The sequence below is a fragment of the Microtus pennsylvanicus genome, chromosome 13, assembly GCF_037038515.1.
Source record: "Microtus pennsylvanicus isolate mMicPen1 chromosome 13, mMicPen1.hap1, whole genome shotgun sequence".
Lineage (NCBI taxonomy): Eukaryota > Metazoa > Chordata > Mammalia > Rodentia > Cricetidae > Microtus > Microtus pennsylvanicus.
Genome location: NC_134591.1, coordinates 76972122 through 76996354, shown reverse-complemented (window position 1 = coordinate 76996354; position 24233 = coordinate 76972122). Strand labels below are relative to the sequence as shown.

At 45.9% G+C, this 24233-nt stretch overlaps 1 protein-coding gene across 5 annotated transcripts in view; it reads left to right on the top strand.

The window, feature by feature from the left end:
* The window catches only part of Ube4b (ubiquitination factor E4B), a 106651-nt gene that overhangs the window by 45123 nt on the left and 37295 nt on the right, over positions 1 to 24233 (top strand). For all 5 annotated transcript variants that reach the window (XM_075946610.1, XM_075946609.1, XM_075946608.1 and 2 more), the window contains 9 exons: positions 10748 to 10889; positions 12285 to 12385; positions 14651 to 14765; positions 17460 to 17543; positions 20175 to 20231; positions 21101 to 21217; positions 21298 to 21396; positions 22057 to 22170; positions 23563 to 23761. In XM_075946610.1, the coding sequence (XP_075802725.1) occupies positions 10748 to 10889; positions 12285 to 12385; positions 14651 to 14765; positions 17460 to 17543; positions 20175 to 20231; positions 21101 to 21217; positions 21298 to 21396; positions 22057 to 22170; positions 23563 to 23761 (1028 nt within the window). The remainder of the gene's footprint in view (positions 1 to 10747; positions 10890 to 12284; positions 12386 to 14650; positions 14766 to 17459; positions 17544 to 20174; positions 20232 to 21100; positions 21218 to 21297; positions 21397 to 22056; positions 22171 to 23562; positions 23762 to 24233) is intronic.

Here is a 24233-nt window from a genome sequence, read left to right as displayed (position 1 = left end):
TAGGGATCCTGTGTGACTTACTGTTCACACAGCAGACATTCATAGGAATCCCTTGCGACTCACCGTTCATACAACAGACGTTCATAGGAATCCCGTGTGACTTACCGTTCACACAACAGACATCCGCAGGAATCCATATGACTCACCGTTCATACAACAGACATCCGTAGGGATCCCGTGTGGCTCACCGTTCACACAGCAGACATCCATAGGAATAGCTTTCCATCGTGGTAAAAATGCTTCATCTGTTTCGCTTTGAGTTTTCTGTTTCTTAGCAAGTCACAGCCTGCCTTTACTAATGCCTCTTCCTAGATTCCTGCCTTCTGACCTCACCTGAGATCCAGGTTCTGTGCTTAGTAGCCGTGATCCTGGTGCTGTGACACCTGTCACCCAGTGTTGTGTAGAAGCCAGAACCAGAGCCCAATCAAGTTCTGCTCCTCCACAGCGCCCTCTTTCTGGCCTGTGGTGTTTGTACGGCTCTGGGTCTCTACTGGTCACCTCACCACCCAGAGTCTCTGTCTCTTCTGTGCTTGCGCAGAAGGTGCAGCAGACATTTATAGGCTTCGGTTGCAAGACTATACTTCTCTTACAGGCATGACCTTCTTTTGCTACACTGAAACGAGATGATCTGGATTGTCTATTAGGTATCTGACTGTAGATTACTAGTGGGTAGATTCCAAATTGTCTATTAGGTAATCTAATTGTAGATTACAGATAAAGTATAGAAAGGTGGTCTCAGAGCATATGACACTACACAAATAAAGAACACGTGGAACTCAGGGTACCAAGAGATAGCAAAAGAACTTGTTAATTGGTTGAGTGAGAGTCTTTCTTGTGCCTATATAGTCCTGTGTGACTATAGTTCACACAGAACACATCTGTAGGGATGACTTGTTCATGGTAAAGGTGCTTTGTCTGGTTTGCTTTGAGTTATCAGTAGGTAGCGTTATGTAGCTTAGGATGCCAACAAACAGACCAACAGATGGGTTGTAAATAAGAAAGGAAGAAGTCAGATTATGTTTATGTGCAGGAGATGTGATTCTGTGGCTTTTTAAGAAAGATATGTTTGTTTTATTTTGTGTGTAGGGTGGTTTTGTCTCCTCCTGTCTGTCTGTAACAAATTGGTACCTGATGCCCTTGAATCCTCTGGGTCTGGAGTTACTGACAGTTGTTTGAGGAATCCCTTAGATGGATTTTTCTTAGGACTGTCAGCTCACAAAACAACACAGAGACAATATTAATTATGAATGTGCAGCCTATAGCTTAGGCTCATTCCTAACTAGCTCTTATAATTAAATTAACCCCTTTCTATTAATCTACTTTTTAACGTGTGGCTTTTTATTTCATTCTGTATGTCTGACTCTTCTCCATGTCTCATTGGTGTCTTCTCTGCCAGCCTCTCTCTGCCCATAAGTCCCGCCTATACCTCCTGCCTAGCTATTGACTGCTCAGCTCTTTATTAAGCCAATCACAATAATATATCTTTATAAAGTATACAAATATCCCACATGTCTCCATTTTTGTCTAAAAAAAAGGGAAAGGTTTTAACTCTTAATAGTAAAACTATATATAGTAAAAACAGTTATTAGGTAAGAATTATATTCACAATGTCCAGTCCATTTGTAACTTGCATATTTGGAAAAAATCCTATATTATCTACCTTATCTTGATGATTTAAAGTTTTATACTTAAACAATTTTATATTATAACTTGTAATACTATCCTAAAACAATCTTTTAGACTTCAAACCACTAGGTACAATACCTTAAACAATATTAGAAACATATTCAGTAGAACAAAAATAGCCTTAAATTTGTATCAATATACAAAAATTCATACCAATGTAAAATATTTAAGACTAGTTTTTTGTTTGTTTAAAAGTAGATTCAATAATTACACATTTTCCTATCATTTCTTTCCTTTTTTTGGTTTTTCGAGACAGGGTTTCTCTGTGTAGCTTTGGAGCCTGTACTGACCTTGCTCTGTAGACCAGACTGGCCTTGAACTCATAGAGATCCACCTGCCTCTGCCTCCTGAGTGGAGTGGTGGAATTAAAGGAATGCACCATCACTGACTGGCTTTTCCTATCATTTTTATAGAAAGGGAGGCGTTTTTCTTTTCAGAAAGAGATCCCTGAATCTAACCTCCTTTGCTAAGTTTCCTCCCTTCCTATAACCAGTAATAATATAACAACCCCCCCTTAAACGATGACAGACATTTATAATCCACCAACCAACCAAAACCCACCTACCCCATCTCTTGGGAATGTGGGAGTTGTAGTGTTAAAATTGCTTCCTCTTGTCTGGGGGGCAATGGTATTTTAGCGGACCCTGAGATAGTTGGGATAATGGTCAAGTCCTGGGAGAGCTAGCTGTGATTTGTTGTCCAGTCTCTGCTGATGGGAAAGTGCAGGGCTTGAAGTCCTGGCTAGAAGGGTCTGAGGCTGGACCATCTCAGTTAGCAATTTTGAAGTAGTTCTGGATACAGAATTTTGAGGAAACTGCAACAGAGCCACTCTGAGAGGTTGGATCGCCAGGGCTACTTGTTTTCATTGGTGTCTGGTCCTTTTTTTCTGAAAACACAAACTTTTAAAGGTAGCGTATATATCTATATTAACATAAGTATGGAATGTGTGGTGTGCACAAGTCAGCTAAAGATGACTTTTTTTTTTTTTTTTTTGGTTTTTCAAGACAGGGTTTCTCTGCTTTGGAGCCTGTCCTGGAACTAGCTCTTGTAGACCAGGTTGGCCTTGAACTCACAAGTGCTGCCTCCCAAGTGCTGGGATTAAAGGCACGTGCCACCACCGCCCAGCCAGATGATTTTTTTTTTATTCTGTGTTTAAGCAGGTAAAAGGCATCTGTCAACTTTCTGAGTCCACTTGGACTGCATACCCAAACTGTAGCCAACAAGATTTATCATGTCTCACCAGTCTTAGAGCTGTTCCCATAGTAGGGGGATCAGCATATACATGACCTGTTCTGTAGTTTGTTTGTTTGTTTTTTTCTTTTATGTTTGTAGCCAAGGATTTATGACATCTTCCCCGATCAAATCTGATCTTCATTAATTTTGAAGAAAACAATAACTCTTTGTTACCTGTGGAAAGAAAGGCATAACCTTCCCCCAGTGCAAACTATTTCCTGACTTCCATTTTGGAGTTGAGATATTTTAAAAATAATATAGGTTGGTTTAATTTAGCAGTTTCCGTAATCCAGTGTCTCTCAGCAAACTCCCTGTTCATTTCCCGTCTTTATATGGCTTATTTTTATATTACTTTATTCTCTTTAAAGACTTTATTATTTTTTTACTTTACTATTTTTTTCCTATGACTATCTACACCCGTTTTTATTTTGTCTGCTTAAAGGTTTTCTTCATCTGGACCACTTTATTGCTCACTTGTAGTGTTCTCTGACTGTGAGACAAACCTTAAATGTGACTCTGCATGCTGTCTCTGCCCCCTCCCCCCACTCCTGTTGATATGTCAGGCATTTTTACCTAGCGTGCCATCTGCTCAAGCGCTCTGCTGCACAGCAGGTCTGCAGAGTGAGTTCCAGTACAGCAGAGGAACACAGAGAACCCCTGTCTCGACAAACTTAGAAGGGGGGGAGGAGGGAGGGAGAGAGAGATGCCTTTGCATGCCGCTGAGCCTACCCGAGAGACTGCTTTCCCAGGGTCTGTGTGGCTATTTGACTCTCCACATTGGACCACATATGTAGTTGACTTTAATTTGGACCACCAGTTCACAAAGAAAATGACACAGAGACTTATTTTTAATTATGAAAGCTCAGCCTTTAAGCCTGATATACCATTGGCTCTTATAACTTAAATTAACCTGCTTCTATTTGCTATATAGATTTTACCTTTCTTTCATCCTGTGTGACTTACTCTCCATGTCTCATTTGCATCTCCTCTGTGCCTTGATTATATCCTTCTACTTCCTTTCTTTGCCCCTAAGTCCCGCCTAGACCTCCCGCCTAGATATTGACTGTTCACCTCTTTATTAAACCAATCACTGCATTGTAGCTTCACACCGTGTACAAATATGCCACAATGTATGGGCCCAAGCATCTGTCTTCGTCTTGGTCATACAAATACACAGAGGTCATTTGGGCTCTTAGCCACCCCTCTTTGCCTAGTTGTAGGAGCTTGGGGGAGCCTCTGGCGATTGAGGCTATTTAGATTACTAGCCACTGCCCGTCCTGGTTGTAGGAGCTTGAGTGGCCTGGCCCAGCAGATGACACAGCTCACCAGCCTGTTAATCCCTTCCGATTTCCAGTTCTCTGTATGGAAGGACAGACATTACATCTTTCCCATTGGAAAGACAACCCTGTCTTTCATTGCTTACCATTCCTGGTTTCCCTGGAGATCTGCAGGCTCAAGGGCCTTTATGCTATGCTCCCAACATTGTTAACTGACGTAAGGCTGCTGGAAATTGAACTCAGATCCTCTGGAATAACAGCCAGTGTTGTTCATTGCTGAGCCATTTCTCCAGCCTGTTTCTGTAGCTTTTAAAAACTTTATTTCTTTTAATTTTATGTGTATGTGTGTGCACTGCAAGCATGTAGGTGCTTCTGGAGGCCAGAAGAGGGCATCGGGTGTCCTGGTACTACAGGGGTTGTGAGCAGCCATTGTGGGTGCTGGGAAACAAACTGGTTCTCTGCAAGAGGAACAAATGCATGTAACCACTGAACCATCTCTCCATCTTTGTGATCCTTTGTTAAAATACTCTACCAGAAAACTACTAGGTCTAATAGCACTTTCAGCGAGGTGTCAGCATGCAAGAAAATGAGTCGTTTTTCTATATAACAGTAATGATCACACTAAGAATGAAACCTGGAAGCCAAGCATGGTGATGCATGCTGAAGCATGATTAATAAAAACTCAGAGAAATTGGGGTTCAACCTGAAGATCAAAAAAGCAAAACAGCCAGCCACTGGTTTGACCTAAGTCTGAAATGGTGATCCAGGAATCTTAGAGTGAGACTGTGTCTGAGAGCTGTTTTCTCCCGTTTTATAATCCTCTCTAGGGCTGGGATTAAAGGCATGTGCTACCTGATTTCTATGGCAAACTAGTGTGGCTACTGGGATTAAAGGTGTGTGATACCATAGCCTGGTCTGTAAGGTTGACCAGTGGGGCTATTTTACTCTCTGATCTTCAGGCAAGTTTTATTTATTAGAATACAAATGAAATGCCACCACAACATGCCTTTAATGCCAGCACTCAGGAAGCAGTGGCAGGTGGATCTCTGAGTTTGAGGCCCAGACTACAGAGCCGTTGCAGTACAACCAGGACTACACAGAGAAACTCTGTCTCAAAAAACCAAATAAGGAAACAGAAAGAAACCTGGAAAACAATCCCTCATGAGTTTTACAAAGTTAAGAGCAAAATGTCTCAAGGACAACCAGCCTGTAAAGAAGGGAAAGACTTCTACAGTGAACTTTTAAAACTTGGAGAAAGAAGTAAAAGAAAGCACCAGAAGTACTTGGTGTCGAGGGTCAGCCGAGTTCATGTGGAAGGGCTCTGCCACCACAGATTACTACGCTAAGGGGAGTAAGCCAAGCTCTCAAATGCAGAGTCTGGACTTAGTAAAACTTGATAAAAACTGGCGGGCGTGGAGATGGCTCCCCAGTCTTCTAAGGAACATCCTCCTCCGGCAAAGGACTAGCCTGACAGCTTGAGTTTGACCCACATAGTGGGAGGAGAATAGGAGAAGACTGACTTCTGGAGATTTCTTCTACTTCCCTACTGGTGCTGTGTTTCATGTACACACACACATACACACACCACAAGCGTGTGTACGTATTCACATGTACTCACACATGCATAGCTGTATACCTTAAATAAACATAATTTTAAGATAAATAAGCAAAGATGAAAAGGCGTGGGGGAAGGAAGATTCCTTCTACGGGAAGAAATGCTTCTCTTGGAGTGAGGGAAGACACCTTGTGATTCAGACACCACGAGAAAAGCCTTCTAATTGATTCTTGGGAACTTGGTATCTAGGAAGAAATTGAATGGTGTTGTCTTTTGTATTCGTCCTTGTTTGCCCTGTTATCCCAGTGAAGGTCATGAGTAGAGAGGGAAGCTGATGTGTGCACTGCGGTTTTTGTTAGAGGCCGCAGTGTGGGAGGAGTGGGCAGGAAGTTTCCATCTCCTACTTGTCCCGTCCACTAGCCTGGCCGCTGACCTCTGCTCTCTGCACCGACTGTCTGCAGCGTTCTAAAGACTCATGCTCTTGAGGAACAGCGTTCAGTGGTGATCACACATGCACACACACACATGCACGCACGCACGCAGAGCTTGGTAAATGGGAAGTGAGTTCCTGTTAGAGAAGGAAACACACTGGTGCCCTTTAAGAAGCAGGGGTTGGTGCATTTGAAATGTAATTCAGTCTATCTGCGTATGAGGCATGCATTATTTTTTTTAGAGTACTTTTTTGTTTTGGGAACATTGTGCTACATTCCTGTTATGTGCAACGATTACCTGATTAATTTGGACTGCTGGTGGACTGCTGGTGATTGGCTTACAATTTCTTAAGTGGTGGTGTAAGTTTTTAAGCTGTTTTTGTAACCTAAATTTGAAACATTCCCAGGATTTTAGAATGTCAGAGATCTTGAAAGTGTATAAGTCACCCTCTTTTAGAAATAGAAAGGAGCAAGTTGTTCCGTATGGTCTAGGGGGTCTGCTATGTTATTGGTGCTGGCTTTCAACTCCGGGACGTCATCCACCCTCTTTCCTCAGCCTCCCGAACAGCCAGGACTCAAGGTCCAGTCTACTGGACCTCATCTACATATTGGCCAGTGTTTAGAATGTCATGTATCCGTATAAATACACCCTTTCTCCTCTGGTGCAGTATTCACAATGTGGATGTATTGAGACTTCACAGTTGTCTTGACCACTGACTCTTAGCCTCTACTTAGTGTTGATGAGAGTGGTTGCCTCTGGCACCTCAAACATCATGTTGATAGACACAGGGTTTTCTCTCTATTTCTGTGTTGGGTGAAGGTTCATCTTACTTCTTTCTTCTTTTTTCTGATGAAAATCAGCTGATTGTTTGGTGTCTGATTCATGAAACATCTCTTAGCTTTGAAAATCCTCCGATTTGTTCTTGGTCCTTTCTTTGTGTTGTCTAGATAGATTGTTATGTACCCTGTCACAGGGTCTCACTATGTAACCTAGGATGATTTGTTATCTACTACTTTGCCCCTGATTACTGGGATTTTAGGTGTGCCACAGATCTATATCCTGTCTCCCTGAGTGCTGGGATTACAGGTGTATGCCAGGGTACCTGTCTCCTGTCTCCCTGAGTGCTGGGATTACAGGTGTATACCAGGGTACCTGTCTCCTGTCTCCCTGAGTGCTGGGATTACAGTTGTATGCCAGGGTACCTGTCTCCTGTCTCCCTGAGTGCTGGGATTACAGTTGTATGCCAGGGTACCTGTCTCCTGTCTCCCTGAGTGCTGGGATTACAGTTGTATGCCAGGGTACCTGTCTCCCTGAGTGCTGGGATTACAGGTGTATGTCAGGGTACCTGTCTCCCTGAGTGCTGGGATTACAGGTGTATGTCAGGGTACCTGTCTCCCTGAGTGCTGGGATTACAGGTGTATGTCAGGGTACCTGTCTCCTGTCTCCCTGAGTGCTGGGATTACAGGTGTATGCCAGGGTACCTGTCTCCCTGAGTGCTGGGATTACAGGTGTATGTCAGGGTACCTGTCTCCTGTCTCCCTGAGTGCTGGGATTACAGGTGTATGCCAGGGTACCTGTCTCCCTGAGTGCTGGGATTACAGGTGTATGTCAGGGTACCTGTCTCCTGTCTCCCTGAGTGCTGGGATTACAGGTGTATGCCAGGGTACCTGTCTCCCTGAGTGCTGGGATTACAGGTGTATGTCAGGGTACCTGTCTCCTGTCTCCCTAAGTGCTGGGATTACAGGTGTATGCCAGGGTACCTGTCTCCCTGAGTGCTGGGATTACAGGTGTATGTCAGGGTACCTGTCTCCCTGAGTGCTGGGATTACAGGTGTATGCCAGGGTACCTGTCTCCCTGAGTGCTGGGATTACAGGTGTATGTCAGGGTACCTGTCTCCTGTCTCCCTGAGTGCTGGGATTACAGGTGTATGCCAGGGTACCTGTCTCCCTGAGTGCTGGGATTACAGGTGTATGTCAGGGTACCTGTCTCCTGTCTCCCTAAGTGCTGGGATTACAGGTGTATGCCAGGGTACCTGTCTCCCTGAGTGCTGGGATTACAGGTGTATGTCAGGGTACCTGTCTCCCTGAGTGCTGGGATTACAGGTGTATGTCAGGGTACCTGTCTCCCTGAGTGCTGGGATTGCAGGTGTATGTCAGGGTACCTGTCTCCCTGAGTGCTGGGATTACAGGTGTATACCAGGGTACCTGTCTCCTGTCTCCCTGAGTGCTGGGATTACAGGTGTATGCCAGGGTACCTGTCTCCCTGAGTGCTGGGATTACAGGTGTATACCAGGGTACCTGTCTCCCTGAGTGCTGGGATTACAGGTGTATGCCAGGGTACCTGTCTCCCTGAGTGCTGGGATTACAGGTGTATACCAGGGTACTTGTCTCCTCTCTCCCTGAGTGCTGGGATTACAGGTGTATGTCAGGGTACCTGTCTCCCTGAGTGCTGGGATTACAGGTGTATACCAGGGTACCTGTCTCCTGTCTCCCTGAGTGCTGGGATTACAGGTGTATACCAGGGTACTTGTCTCCTCTCTCCCTGAGTGCTGGGATTACAGGTGTATGTCAGGGTACCTGTCTCCCTGAGTGCTGGGATTACAGGTGTATGTCAGGGTACCTGTCTCCTGTCTCCCTGAGTGCTGGGATTACAGGTGTATACCAGGGTACTTGTCTCCTCTCTCCCTGAGTGCTGGGATTACAGGTGTATGTCAGGGTACCTGTCTCCCTGAGTGCTGGGATTACAGGTGTATACCAGGGTACCTGTCTCCTGTCTCCCTAAGTGCTGGGATTGCAGGTGTATACCAGGGTACCTGTCTCCTGTCTCCCTGAGTGCTGGGATTACAGTTGTATGTCAGGGTACCTGTCTCCCTGAGTGCTGGGATTACAGTTGTATGCCTGCAGCTGGTAAGGAGCCACAGGCATCAAATGTAAGTTGTTCTTTTAGTTTCAGAAAATGTTTGAAATGTAGGCTTATCAGGAAAACAGTTTAAGTTTTTCATTTTAAACACCAAGTATGTTTTCATTGACATCTGTGAGAGCTGCTACAAGGAAAATTACCATGAATTACACATACATGTAGGTTGTATTAACAGTGCCCGTCTTCAGATTGTGCGGTAAATAGAGAGTCACAGATGAACTCAGACTGCTGTGGATCGGGCAGGTTTCCCAGGACTCGCTACACTCAGCATGCTTGTGCTGGATGAGTTTCTCCTGTGCTTCATCACACAGTGCAGGCTTCTACTGTCTGGCCAGTTAGGACCTGCTAGAGGTCCTAAGGTAAGGCACACCCAGACTCTGGTTGCTGCCTCAGAACGATTGTACCCTGCTTTAGCTTCCCCAGGCTACCTTTGTCCAGGATCCAGTGAGGTACCCTGCAAACCGGAGGCCTGCCTTTTCCTCTAGACTGCCCCTTAGCCTCCTTCCTCCCTTTCTTTTAAAATTTTTATCAGGCTGTATTATAAATTCTAGTAAATCAGGTTTGTTAGCCTCTGTCCTGAAGTCTTTCACACACCCTGCTTTCATTCTCTCTCAGGTCAGCTATGTGGAGTCCCCAGTGCAGGGTGATTTATTCCTGGATTTCCCAAAGTTAATGATGCATTCCTCTGAGTGCATAGCATATTATTGCTATCTCAGTTCCTGGGCCTTTTAGTTTCTGTACTTTGTCTGCATGAGGTTGGAGGAGAAACGTTTCTATCATGATTCTGGTTATTTCCGTCTTTATCATCTTTCATATGTGATGTGTGGTTTTTGCTCCCCCCCCTTTTTTTTTAAGAATTCCCTGACTTCTTCCTCCGTCTTAAACTTCTTGTGATCTTTGTATGTAACAGATGAGTGTGGTAGTTCAACACCCAGTTTGGTTTGTGATCTGTTTGAGGTTGACCTCAGCTTTACTCAGTATCCTTGAACCTAAACCACTGTGATGTTTGGCCTTTGTGTGGGAATAGTCACTGCAAACAGGAACAGTGTTCCATACTGCCCCCTGCAGGTGTAGTGAAGGCTGTGGGTGCAGGTAGCAATCTAAGCTGGAAGACAGCCCAGGGGAGCTTACTCCTTGCAGGATTTTTATTTCCTTCCATTTTGGTATTTTCTGTAAGTTCTGGCCTGTTGTCAATGCTGAGTGAAGTCTGTTCAGGTCTAAGTAGCTGTCCTGGAAGTGAGAGATATCCCATAGTCGCTCAGAGCATCTCTCCTGAGGTGATGGATTATAATATTGTCTGGCCACTTGTTTATGCCCAAGTGATGCTACTCGGTTTGGCTTATGAACCTGCGGTTGACTCTAGCTGTTCTATAGTCAGCAGCGATTCCTAGTCCTTCTGATTTATAAGGTGCCCTCCCTAGAAAGGCCAGGTCCCATTGACAGGCTAGAACATGTTTATAAGAGATCACTGGTTGGGCTGGGAGCAGATAAAGCATCGGTGAGCTCCAGTCTGGCTGCATGGGTGTTTGTGCTTCACCGTGGATGCCGGGCTCCTAACAGGCTTTCTGCTGCAGAGTGTCAGGCTTCTCTGTAGGAATGGTCACTAAGAGGTAAGCATTGTCAATGTTTTTTCTCTTCTCCAAAGTTTGGGAGCCTCTGGTGGAGCAAGTAACTGGGATTCGTACAGTGATCATTTCACCATTGAGACCTGCAAGGAGACAGACATGCTGAACTACCTCATCGAGTGTTTTGACCGAGTTGGAATAGAGGAAAAAAAAGCACCAAAGGTACTGTGAAGTGGATGGACCAGAAAGAAAGCAAACTGGTTATCTTGTGTACGTGCTTGTTGCTGCTCCAGGGGAAGCTGGATTAGTCAGGAGTGATGGAGCAGCTGGTAGGTACCAGGCAGAACACCGGCAGCTCAGGATCTGTCTGTACCACATTGCTGTGGAGAGAGGTGATGCCAGAGCTTAGACATGAGCACACGTGCCGTGGCTCTGGAGGCCTCTCCTTTGTCTGCCCTGTGTCATGCATGGTCAGGAAGCTCACAGGAGGAGAGGTGCCGTGTGCTCACAGACATCTAAATCCATAATCAGCTGAGCCCTTGTTTCTGGGATGTGGTGAACGTCATGGTGGACAAGTGTGGTACAGCCATGTTGCTGTTATCATGGTGGCTTGGAAGCAAAGAAAAACAGGAAGAGCCCCAGGATGAGCTGTATCACTCAGTCACACGCTGACCTATGTCCCTTTATGAGGCCTTACCTACCAGGTCTGCTGTATCATCAGCAGGACATTGCTGAAGCTAGAGTCACAGCCATGGTGATCTCCTCGCCCTCCAGTTTTCGTAAGCAGGCTATCAAGCCTGTAACATGTGAGCCTTCAGGGGACATGCTTATCTTGAAACCAAAGTACCAATTGCCTGATAGAATTCTGAAAACATCCAAAGCAATGTTGTGGATTCTAGGACCTGTAATCAGTCCATGAGCTTGGATTTTCACAGTTGCCCAGTGAATCCGAGCAGCCATGTATGAGTAAGAGCTGCCCCTCAGAGGTGGAGCTCTAATTGTCAGAATTATTAAATAACAAGCTGTAGAATCATGCTAAACCAAGGAAGCATTACCATCCTCCAGCCCGTTATTTTGAGATGGAGTCTCACTAGATAGCCCGGGCAGGCCTCGAACTCACAGAGATCCACTTGCCTCTGGCACCTGGGATCAACGGCATGTGCCACCACACCCGGCCCATCTCATTCCCTACCATTTCACTGTTTAACTTTGCCTGTGTTAGTTTTAAATTTGTGGGGCCTCTTCAGGAATTGTCCTTAGTCTTAGCAAAAGCAAAGACATGCTAGGTAGAAGTGGTGATGCACACTTTTCAGTTCTGCACTCTGGGAGCCTGGGACAGGAGGATTGCTGTGAGTTTGAAACCAAACCGGGCTATTGTATGAAAGACCCTGCCTCAAAGTATGATCTAACACCCTGAAAAGGAAATAGCTTGGGTGTGCCCCCCCATTCTGCTTCGTGTTCCCTTACTACCTCAGTACAGGTGGCACAGGCCAGTGGCACACTTCCTGTGCTTTGTCCATTCTGAGTCTAGGGAGAGGGAAGCGGGGCATTTTCTAGCCGTTGCTCTCCTCCAGCCCTTTTCCGGTGTGTCATCCTGACTCTGACTTTCTTCTCCAGATGTGCAGCCAGCCAGCAGTCAGCCAGCTTCTGAGCAACATCCGCTCGCAGTGCATCTCCCACACCGCGCTAGTGCTGCAAGGTTCCCTCACACAGCCCAGGTATGACTGACTCGCACGCTACGTGTTTCTGGTGTTTGGAGGGAGGGCCATCTCTCACTGGATTCCGTCTTCCAGCTGTTTCATGCTAGGCTAGATAACTCTGTGACCTGTACAGGGAATGAGTTTGATTCAGTCTTCAAAGCTCAGGCTGGAGAGATAGTTCAGTGGTTAAGAGCACTGGCTGCTCTTGCTGAATGAAGTCTTGGGTTCGATCCCCAGCATATACTTGGTGGGTAATAGTATCTGTAACCTCAGTTCCAGGAGATCTGATGCCCTCTTCTGGCCTCTGAGGACACTGTATACATGTGGTATAATACATAGACATACATACAGGACAAATACTCACACATAAGATAAAAATAGATCCATCTAAGGCCTGAGTCTTTCCTCCATGAATACTGTGGTAATAATATAATGTTTTCATCTTCTAAATAGTATAGAGCCTATTTTGGAAAAGAAGTTAGTTACCTTTTAAGAGTTCTGTGTACCTTTGAAATATGAAGAACCAAGGCAGAATATTAATAATTTAATTTAAAACCTAGTTTGAAGTTAGTGTGTGTTTGTGACAAAATGATCATGTTCCCTGTGTCTCCACGTTGGTTTCTGTTACTAGGTGTTAGAGAATAGTGTGGGGAACCAGGTGAGGGGGCACATACCTATATTCCTAGCAAGAGGCAGAGGCTAGAGGATCACTACCAATTCAAGGCCAGTCTGGCCTAAGCAGTAAGTTCTAGGCCAGCCTGGATTTAATGGTGAGACCTTTCATAAAGACAAGATAAAATAAAATACAATAGGGAAATGATTTGGAAATTGGCCAAAGTTCTGTGATTTGCCTGTATCAGAAAATTCTGTATCACTTTCAACATTAGTAAAAGATTGCATTTTTAAAATGTTTTATTTAACGTGCATGGGTGTTTTATCTGCTTGTATATCTGTGTATCACGTGCATGCCCGGTGGCCACAAAGGCCAGAAGAAGCCATTGGCTCCCTCTGGAACTGGAGTTGGAGACAGTTGTTAACCTCTATGTGGGCACTGGGAATTGAACCCAGGTCCTTTGGAAGAACAGCAGTGTTCTTTAAGGACTGGCATCAATCCCTCTAGTCCTGCGTTTGCTGTTTTTATGCAAAAATAGCTAAAGGAAAAATGGAAAAAAATTGCATTTTTCCTTTCTGCTATACTCTGTACTATAACTATGTTTTGTATTCTTTTCAAATGAAGGAAAATTAAGCTGTATGATGCCACATGTCTATAATCCCAGAATTTGGGAGGTCTAGGTTGAGCATTTCTTGAAGTCTGCTGGACTCCATAGTGATTTCTTGGCTTTAAAAAGCAAGTAACATGCTGGGCAGTGGTGTCTCATGCCTTTAACCCCAGTACTCAGGAGATAGAGGCAGGCAGATCTCTGTGAGTTCGAGGCCAGCCTGGTCTATAGAGTGAGTTCCAGTTACACAGTGAAGCCTTGTCTAGAAAAACTAACCAAAATAAACCAAACAAAAAAACAAGTAACAAAAAAGAAAAAGCGGGGGCTGGAGAGATGGCTCAGTGGTTAAGAGCGTTGCCTGCTCTTCCAAAGGTCCTGAGTTCAATTCCCGGCAACCACATGGTGGCTCACAACCATCTGTAAAGAGGTCTGGTGCCCTCTTCTGGCCTGCAGACATGCACACAGACAGAATATTGTATATATAATAAATAAGTAAATATTAAAAAAAAAGAAAAAGTGTTTGATTACTAATCTTCTTTTCCTCAATGTGGATGAGACATAAACAAATAAATGAACAACAATTCTTTTTCATTGTTTAAAGGAGTTTTAAGTTCACTGTGTGTACGGCATTTTGCTTGTGTGTGTGTGTGCCGGGTGCTTGTGGTGCCCTTGGACGTCAGAAGAAGGTGTTGGATCTCCTGGAACTGGAGTTAAAAACAGTTGTGAGCCACCACACAGGTGCCGGAAACCAAACATACCTTCTATAAGAGCTCTTAAGTACCAAGCCATCTCTCTCATTCCCGTAATTCATTTTAGGTGCGTTTATTATTTATTTTCCGCTGCCAAGGATCTGACCTGGGGTTTCGCACTTGCTAGTAAAGTGTCTTGTGGCTGAGGTCCCAGCCCTGACTCTTCACTTAGATAGGACTCCACAAAGAAAGAGTTGCTTGTGTTATTTCTTCTGGTGTCTCATTTAAAATGTACGTTTGTGTGACTGGGTAGTCTATGGGCCATGGTGTTCCACGTGCTTCCATCACAGCCCTTGCGTCTCCTGGGTCTGCAGGTCCTTGCAGCAGCCGTCCTTCCTCGTGCCGTACATGCTGTGCAGGAACCTCCCGTACGGCTTCATTCAGGAGCTGGTGAGGACCACTCACCAGGATGAAGAGGTGTTCAAGCAGGTACAGTGCCAGTGGATACTCCACCTCTTAGCTACTTGCATCTGCGCCGAGTCATGGAGTAGGGGAGGGACTCATGCAGCTCCTCCCTCCCCTGTAGTTAGTGGTGGCTCGGGGATGGGATGGAAAGATACTTTCTCTCTCGAGTGATACAGCCACCGATAAAGGTGCCCATTCTCCTATGAACAGCCGATCCCGTGTTTCTTCAGGTGGCCCTAAGTAAACTTATTGGGTCAGAAGATGAAGGTGTGTGGGAGGGTGCGGGGATATGAAAATAGTGAAGGGACTGGTTAAGAGGCATGAATGGGAAGAAGACATGGGAGTGTAATGCGGTGAATACGATAAACATACATTATGTTTTTGTATTAAAATTCCATAAGGAGCCACACATAATTAATATATGCTAAAAAGGAAACAAACAAGAACATCAAATGTGGGAAATGCCTCTGCCTAGATTTCACTGTGTATGTTATCAGTTGACATGATTCCCTTGACTTTGTTTTATAGCTAGTATATCCATAAGTCTTGATTTTAAGACTTTTGAATTTTTAAATATTTGTAAAAGCACAATCCATGTCACATCAGGTGTGGTGGTGAATGCCTTTAATCCCAGCACTCACCGGTCAGAACCTGCTAAATCTCCATGAATTAGAAACCAGCCTGGTCTACATAGTAAGTTCCGGGCCAGCCGGGGCTACATAGTGAGACTTCATCTGAATGGGGGGAGGGGACAATTCAGGACTCCAGAAGAAAAGTTGTGTTTCAGGGTATGCCCTCTCTGACGTTGTTAACTGTGGCCTTTTGTGATGTCTGTGGGCATGCAGAAACAATAAAGTGGCACCATGAGCTCTTTCTCCTTAGGGAGATAAGTGAACTCAAGTGCACAAAAAAATTGTCTCAGGAGGTTTAAATGAAGCGGCCTTTACGTGTGGTCAGCATTAATGAATACTTTTTTCCATAAAAGCGGGCATTTGAAGAACCCAGAGTAGTTTTAAAAATCAGGCCCAAAATCACCTGAAATGGACATGTTTGTTATGCTTATGTTATTGATAAATTTGAGTTTTATGTGGAGAGAAGCCCTGCAGAAACAGAGCTGCTGACTGCATTGGGCCGAGTCCTCCCTTTTTGCCTAACAATGGCAGATGTGATTTGCTAAGTCCTCCCCTGGCCTCCACTTTACTTTTAATGTTGGGTGGTGCTTTCTACGAATAGAGGAGGCCGACGACCGCGAGGCGCTCAGTCGGGAAGTAACAGAGTGCTTTGCAGTGTTGCAGGTACAAAAATAACGTGGCACCAGGCTGCGGCTGCCTTCGTGGACAAACGCGCTTGCTGTGTAGGCCAGGTGCCCTGGAGTTGGTCCCTGAACACACAGCAGAGGTGTAGTACTGACTCCCAAAAGGTGCCCTGTGACCTCCATGTTTAGTATGCACATACCCACTTATACACACATTACACAAACACAGTAAGTTAAATTGAAACAATAACAATCCTTGATGTATTTTGGGAAACATTTTCTTCTTATTCTTCTTTTGCCTGCTTATTATCTAATAAGCTCTTACCTGCACAAAGGGATACTCTACTAAAAAAAAGTAAAGTATTTCTTAAAGCATATCTAAAGATTTTTCAGATGGACAGTTATTGGCATTTATCTGTGGGATTCTAGAACTTGTTTTGTCTTTTCCTCTTGGAGGCAGTTTTGGCATCTCCTGCTCCCGTGCTGACTGTTACTCCCCGTTTGGAGCTAGCTTACGAAGGCACATTACTTCTGCCCTGAAACCCCAGTTACCGAAACCACGTTGATCTCTCCCAGAGCCGTTTTGATAGCGCAAAATGCTCCACAGGCGCGTGTGATCTTGGGCACTGTTTTTGGTCCTGTGTCTTCTCTTGTGCTGAAAGTTCTCTGTCCTAAGGGGCGGGTCCAGGTTTTCTAGTGGCTTCACATAAGCTCCTTTTCCAGCTCATGTGCAGATTGCCAGCTGCTGTGATCATTCATTTTCCCCTTGATGTTGTTGTCTATTGTGTGGCTCAGTGACAGGGCGCTGTGAAGTTTAAGGTGGGCAGTGCTGAGCAGGGCTTGCACTCTGTTAGCGTATCCTGCCAGCCTTGTATGTTTCTGTGCCCTTCGGGTCCAGATCAGGTGACTATACTAATTGCACTGTGTATGCAGGCGAGGCATTCTTAGTCATCATTTGTCTTTCAGTTTGAACATTCATCAGCTGTCTCCCTGCTCTCTCGGTTAAGCTGAATGTAACAAACAGAACAGAACTGGTTTTCTAGTGTATGTGGATTTGAGGAGAAGGTGGAACACTTAGGTACTTTTCCTACAGATCATAGGTCTGTGTTAATCAGTAACAGTAACTCGGGGAGGAGGGGGGTGCTAGTGAGGTGTGCGGGCGGGCGTCCGCAGTGAGGCAGGGACCCCTCACAGTAACCTGTGCTGGCTGTTGTTGGATGTCAGTGTCCCGCTGGAGTGTTCGTGCTCATCAGATCCTTTTCTGGAAAACTCAGCTCCTTTACTCTGTGGTGAGTTTGAGTGACAGGTCAGCACTCAAGAATTCTACAATCCTTTGTAAGGAAGAAAGGAAGAAAGGTTTCTCCTGGGGGAAGAGCAGGAGTGCCTGGCCCCGCGGCCCCAGTACCTTGCCCGACATGCTTTGTTTGCCTTTGGTCTAACGTCTGTGCCTTTCTTTCTTACAGATCTTTATCCCTGTTTTACAAGGCCTGGCTCTGGCTGCCAAGGAGTGCTCTCTCGACAGTGACTACTTCAAATACCCCCTCATGGTAAAAAAGACACTTTCTCTTAGATCTCTGTTCAGTCTTGTTTTCAAATGTCTTAGTTTTTGAGACAGTCTCATGTCTTCAGGCTGAAGATGACCATTGATTCTGGTCCCACCGCCTCTACCTTTCATGTGTTGCAGTGACGGTGTAGATTAATCCCGCATTCACATGTAAAGCCCGGAGCCTGGTGTGGCCAGATGGAATGCGGTTGTGTGCTGAGCTGCCTGGGTGCATTGTAGCCCTCTGCACTCCACCCCTGCCAGTCCCAGACGTAGCAAGTGAAGCTCTAATGCCAGCGTGCTTTGCCAGCCTAGATTGCTAGCACAAAGCATCACTCTTGGGGGCAACTTGCTGATTTTCAGAACAGCAAACAAACCATACTTGGGATTTCAAAGAGAAACCCTTAAGAGTCTGGCTCATCTTAAAATGCTTGCTGTGCAAGCCTAAACCCACGTAAGGATGAGGGAGAGTACCAACTCCGTAAGTTCTCCTCTGTCTTGCACATACATTCTGTATCCCCCCCACACACAGTAAAAATAGATGGAAAAACAGCATCAGCAAATTGGGGCTGAAGAAGTGGCTCAGCAGTTATGAGTGTTTGTTGCTCTTCTATGTTACCTGGGCTTGGTTTGCAAAACTGCCTGTAACTCCAACCCCATGAACTTTGCCTTCTTCTGGCCTACACAAGTACCTGCACTCAGGAGGCACATGTACATGTGCACATAAATGAAAATAAATATTCTTTAGAAATCCCCAATGAATGAAACCATTTTAATATCTCCCTGTGTAGCCCAGGCTAGCCCTGTACTCACGAACCTCCTTCTGCTTCCTAAGTGCTTGGCTTAGAGTTGTGTGTGCTCTTGACCAGCAGGGGGAAAATCTTATTTACTGAGCCACAGCTAGCTCAGTAGGCTAAAATATTTGCCACATGATTCTGTGACCTGAGTTTGCTTCCTGTGGCTGCACATGAAAGGCCAGATATGGGGGCTTGTAACTGTAGTCCCAGTACATCTTGGGGAAGGTCAGAGGTGGACACAGGACAACTGGCCAAAAGCTCATGGGCCAACTAGCTTGGAATAGCAAAGTGCAGTGACAGAAATCAGAGATTCTGCCCCCAAACAAGGTGGAAGACAATAACCAACTCCGAAAGTTTTATTCTGACTTCCCAACATGTGCTGTGGCATATGTGTGCTCACTTGCATACACACATATGCGCACATACTCACACTAAGTGAATCTGTTAACCTATGAATAGAGCCTGGGAGATGACTTAGTAGTCAGAGTGCTTGCCTGAAAATCAGGAAGCCTGAACCCACATAAATCTGGGTGTGTTGAGTGCCCTGCTTGTCATTCTAGCCTTAGAAGGTGGAGCTGGAGGATCCCTGGATCAGGCCAGCTAGAGAAACTAGCCATTGTTGCTGACCTGGGAGTTTGATGGAGAGATTCTGCCTCAGTGAGAATAAGCTGGAAGATTCCCCAGTAAAACCACTGTCTACCACAAATGATGCTTCTGTCGTTCACGAGGACATCTTGGCTCGATGGCTGATAGGCAGCTTCTGTCTAAGTCACGGAGAAACTAATTTCATATTCGTTGTGGCTTGATGGACTTGGGCTAAACTGTGGTCATGACTGTCTGGTATAGAATGAAGACAGCACTAAAGAAGAGTTCTTGGGTCCAGGGTAAAGCCCTGCTTAGCGCTGGCAGGATTAGCACACACAGTCCATGCAACAAATCTTGTGTTATGAAATGACATTAAGCAAAAACTCAGTCTTCAAGACTATGTTCACACCCTTTGGGAAGGACACCAGAGTGTCCGAGTGATTCCAGCTATTCTCCGTGTGCGCCATTTCCTAAATGCTTTTTTTTTTTAATTTAAATATTCTTTCATGAAATATTTTTTTTTTTTTTTTTTTGGTTTTTCGAGACAGGGTTTCTCTGTGGTTTTGGAGCCTGTCCTGGAACTAGCTCTTGTAGACCAGGCTGGTCTCGAACTCACAGAGATCCACCTGACTCTGCCTCCCGAGTGCTGGGATTAAAGGCGTGCGCCACCACCGCCCGGCATGAAATATTTTTTATCATGTTTTCCCTCTTCCCACAAAGGTATTTATTTTGTTTTGTTTGAGACAGGGTCTCACTATGTAGCGCTGGCTATCCTAGAACTCCTTAGGCCAGACTGGCCTCCAGTTCACAGAGATCAGCCTGCCTCTGCCTCCTGAGTGCTGGGACTAAAGGTATGCACCAGGCCACATAGACAGGATTGTTTTTCTTTTCGTTGTTGTTTTTGTTTTTTTGAGACAGGATTTCTCTGGGAAATAGTCCTGGCTGTCCTGGAACTCGCTCTGTAGACCAGTCTGGCCTCTAACAGATCTCACAGAGATCCTCCTACCTCTGCCTCCTGAGTGCTGGCATTAAAGGCATGAGCCACCACCACCTGTTTTTGTATGTGTTCTTTTTGTTTTGTTTTGCCATTCGTGTGTGTTCCTTTACTAAGTAGGAAAAGTAGTGAAGTTGATGCCCTCACAATGAGCATCGTCAAGCATTTGTAGTGGAAATGAAAGTTGTCCCTTGCTGTCACATACAACAGCAGTGTGAAACAGAACATACCCAGTGATTCTGTCCTGTCTTATTTCTAGGCACTAGGTGAACTCTGTGAAACCAAGTTTGGGAAGACACACCCTGTGTGCAGTTTGGTAAGTGCCTGGTGAACCCATGCGCTGGTTCTGTCACCGCAGAGGACAAGTAGAGTCAGCTACAGACTTCTCGCGAAAGACATTTGGATAGAGGCAGGCGCGGGGAGGGGTGTAATGCCCTCATGTTGTACATCACTGTTCTATGTGGTGTCTTCTGTACCGACGTATTTCCTTTGTCTGCTTTTCCGGGGGATAAGTGCTCTACAGCAAGAGTAGCAGGTGCTGTGGGAAATGAGCAGATCCTCTGAGGAACATCACAACGGGTCTTGTAAGCTTCACTCAGGAGTGTCCTGACCTCTTGTAGGCAGGTAGTGGCTTGGGGGAGTCATAGTCCTCAGTGTCTGCCTGCTGCTGCGGGAACCTTGCTGCAGTGGTGGCGCCCGCTTGTGCTCAGGCCAGCGTCTTTGCTCAGGTGCAGTGTGCTACACAAGAATCGCACGAGAACAGAAGCAGTGCTGGGGGAAAAGAGACTGGGGGGAGCAGAGGAGAAAAAAGGACAGTGGGGAGAAATGTCACACCACACACACAAGAATCACACGAGAACAGAAGCAGTGCTGGGGGAAAAGAGACTGGGGGAGCAGAGGAGAAAAAAGGACAGTGGGGAGAAATGTCAAAACACACACACACACACACACACAACATTCTGAAAGATTCAATAAAAAACGTAAAGTGCTTGTTACAAAAGTGTGGAAGTTGGAGAGCACCTACTGTCAGAGGTCAAAAAATATTAAAAGGAACCTGACTTGTACCTTGTATTTTGGGGGTACTTGGTGGCCAGAACCACCTGTATAGCTGATTGCTGGGCACTCTGGGCTCCTCCCACACCATCTCCCTCAGCAGCTTGATGGGTCCCTCTGTGTTGTCTCTAGGTCGCCTCTTTGCCCCTGTGGTTGCCGAAGTCTTTAAGCCCTGGTTCTGGGCGGGAGCTGCAGAGACTCTCCTACTTAGGGGCCTTCTTTAGCTTCTCGGTCTTTGCAGAGGACGATGTGAGTACACATTTGACGCCCGCTCAGCCCTTCCCAAGTGGTCATTGTATGCCGATCAAGCATTTCCCATCTCCTTCCAGGCAAAGGTGGTTGAGAAATACTTCTCAGGGCCCACCATTACCCTGGAGAACACCCGTGTCGTCAGCCAGTCACTACAGCATTACCTGGAGCTGGGACGGGTAGGTGTTGAGAAGGGAAGGCAGAGGCGAGGGCCCCCCGGGGGAAGAAAGCCTGTTTCATAGATGAGTGCTGCCGGGGTCTCCACGTCACAGAAGGCAGATGTGCTACCAGGAAGATGCTCCATGTAGAGCTCAGCTCATTGCTGTTAGCTCTTGTTGCTGCTTCGGGGCAGAGATGGAGCCCAGGCCCAGCACCTCGAGGGTACAAGCCCCACTGTGACATGAGTAATGACCGAAGCCCAGCTATGCTGTTTCTCTGGGACTGTCACTGAGGGCTGGAGTGATGTCTAGTGGCCGTGCTTTCCCTCCATCTTGCCATAACCATGGAAGCCATGAGGATGAGCAAAAGCTGATAGTGTGGCACCCTTTGCCGATCCCTTGTCCTCAACTGCAAACGTGAAGTGCCTTTGCCAATTGAAGCCATATTGGTCACGGGACGGCAGTGACAGAGGCTGGGTTATTAAACCTGTGGCTGCTCAGCACTCACCCCACTGCATGCTGCTGCCCTCCACGGTCCTCCTGCTTTCTCACACACACTTCTGTGTGCTGACTGTCTTGGCTTCCATGCAAGGAATGGGTGTGGGAGAGGAAGGGGGAGTGGTAGGCTAATCTCAAAGTAAAAAAGAAGTCAATTGTTTTTTCTTTTTGAAAATAATTCAGCAAGAGCTTTTCAAGATTCTGCATAGTGTGTTGTTAAATGGCGAAACTCGTGAAGCAGCTCTCAGTTACATGGCGGCCATCGTCAATGCCAATATGAAGAAAGCCCAGATGCAGGTACGAGTCCCCCTAATGCCTCAGGTGCTCGTTGAACCTGTTTATCTTGCTCAGACTTAATGCAGCTCCTCCCAGGCTGAGTGCTGGGGTCAGGAAGACAGCGTGCGACAAGACAGGCGAGTCTCCCACTTGTGTGGATCCTGAGTTCTCTGGTAGGGAGTAGACGTGCAAGTGCAGTATTCCAGACAGCAGTAGAGTCCGAAAGGGAAGTGCGCAGGTTTGGGAGTGTGTGAAGTGCCAGAAGGAAGGTACAGGAATGAATTTTGATCAGGTAGCAGGGTGGCCTCTCTGAGGAGGCTCCTTGACTGAGGAGCCTGTCGTTACAAGGCTAGAACATATACAGTACCTATACGGTAGTAGAGCAGAAATGGGCCAGCTTCATTGTGAGCCAGGATGTAGGCCTTTGTGACTGGGGGCAAATGCGCAGGTGAAAAAGAAGCTTGAGTCTGGTCAGGGCTTATTGGTGAGGACTGTAGTGGGATCCACTGAAGGGGAGGGGCGTCAGCCAGGAGATCACAGGGGCGGGGTCAGGAGCAGGCCTGAAGAAGATCTACATTGCTCATGGTAAGAGCAGGGAAATTAAAAATTCCAGATTATTATTAACAGAATGAACTTGTAAGCAAAATAATAAAGTATAGAGAAGAGCAAAAGCCCAGTGACTTCTGGTGCTGCGTACAGTGTCTGCTGTGTCCAGCCCCTTGACATTGTCCCAAGGACCATGCAGTCAAAGGAGATCACACAGAAATTTCACCCTGTTTTATGTGAGTCTCAGTTTTATGTTGGGCCACATTCATAGCTGGCCTCAGCTGCATGTGGTCTGTAAGTCAGCCACACCTGCATTTCTCTGTGCCTCAGGGTCTCCATTTGGTGAATGGGGTTAGGAGTGACTGCTGACTTGTGGGCTGCTTCTATGTAAAGCATTAGAATAGTCCCTAGTGTACAGTGGCTGCTCAGCTCTAATGGCTTCTTAGTTGCTCACGTGGGTCTATGCTCATTGTTTATACGACAAAGCTGTCACATGGGGGTGCAGCTCGTTGTGCTGATTGATGTTCCTGAGGAATAGGAACGAGAACGGAAGCTACATTTGTTCTGCCTTTGCTTCCCTCTCTGACCTTCACTCCCTCTCTAACTATGAATTGTGCTGTGCAGATTGGGGGTGTTGCAGAGGTCAGTGAGGACATGGTTGTGGATAGGTGGGACCTCTCTAAATATGAATTGTGTTATGCAGACGGTCAGTGAGGACATGGTGGTGGATAGGTGGGACCTTGCTTGGCTGGCATCACCATACATCTGTTACTGACTTTAGGGAGTGGTCACACTGGAGTGCCCCAGGTGCTCTCATAGGAATTTGGACTTACCAGTCGTTTGAATTGCTTTCACTTTGTATCCCAGGCAGATGATCGGTTGGTGTCCACAGACGGCTTTATGCTGAACCTCCTTTGGGTCCTGCAGCAGCTAAGTACAAAGATCAAGTTAGAAACAGTCGACCCCACTTACATATTCCACCCGAAATGTCGGATTAATCTCCCGAACGATGAGACACGGATAAATGCAACGATGGAGGATGTGAATGAGTGGCTGGCTGAGCTCTGTGAGTGCTTTGTTCATGGCTGGGTCACCTCTCTTTCATCTGCATGGCTCTGGGAGATGGAGATGCAGAGTTAAAATTAACATAGTGAAATTTCTTCCTTGAATACTGAACACAGATACATAGGACAGATGGGCAGGAAAGAGAAGACTCGATAAGAACAACTCCATTACAGATTTTATGTTGTATCGTGGCAGTTGAAAATATGGCTGTTTTAAGGTATAAGGATAATTATCTTGCTTCTTGGTAGCATAAAATATATTTGTAATTACAAAAATCAAAACCCCCTGCCACTTCTTTTTTTAATATTTGAAAATTATGTGTGGAATAAGATGAATTCCTATTTACCTGGAAAGGGAAATGCCATGATGAAATGTACACCTTCTAGGAAAGTAATCACTTGGTGCTCAGTCTTAGTACAAACCTGGAACCCCAGCACTCAGGCGGAAGGTAGGAGAATCACGAGTTCAAGGCC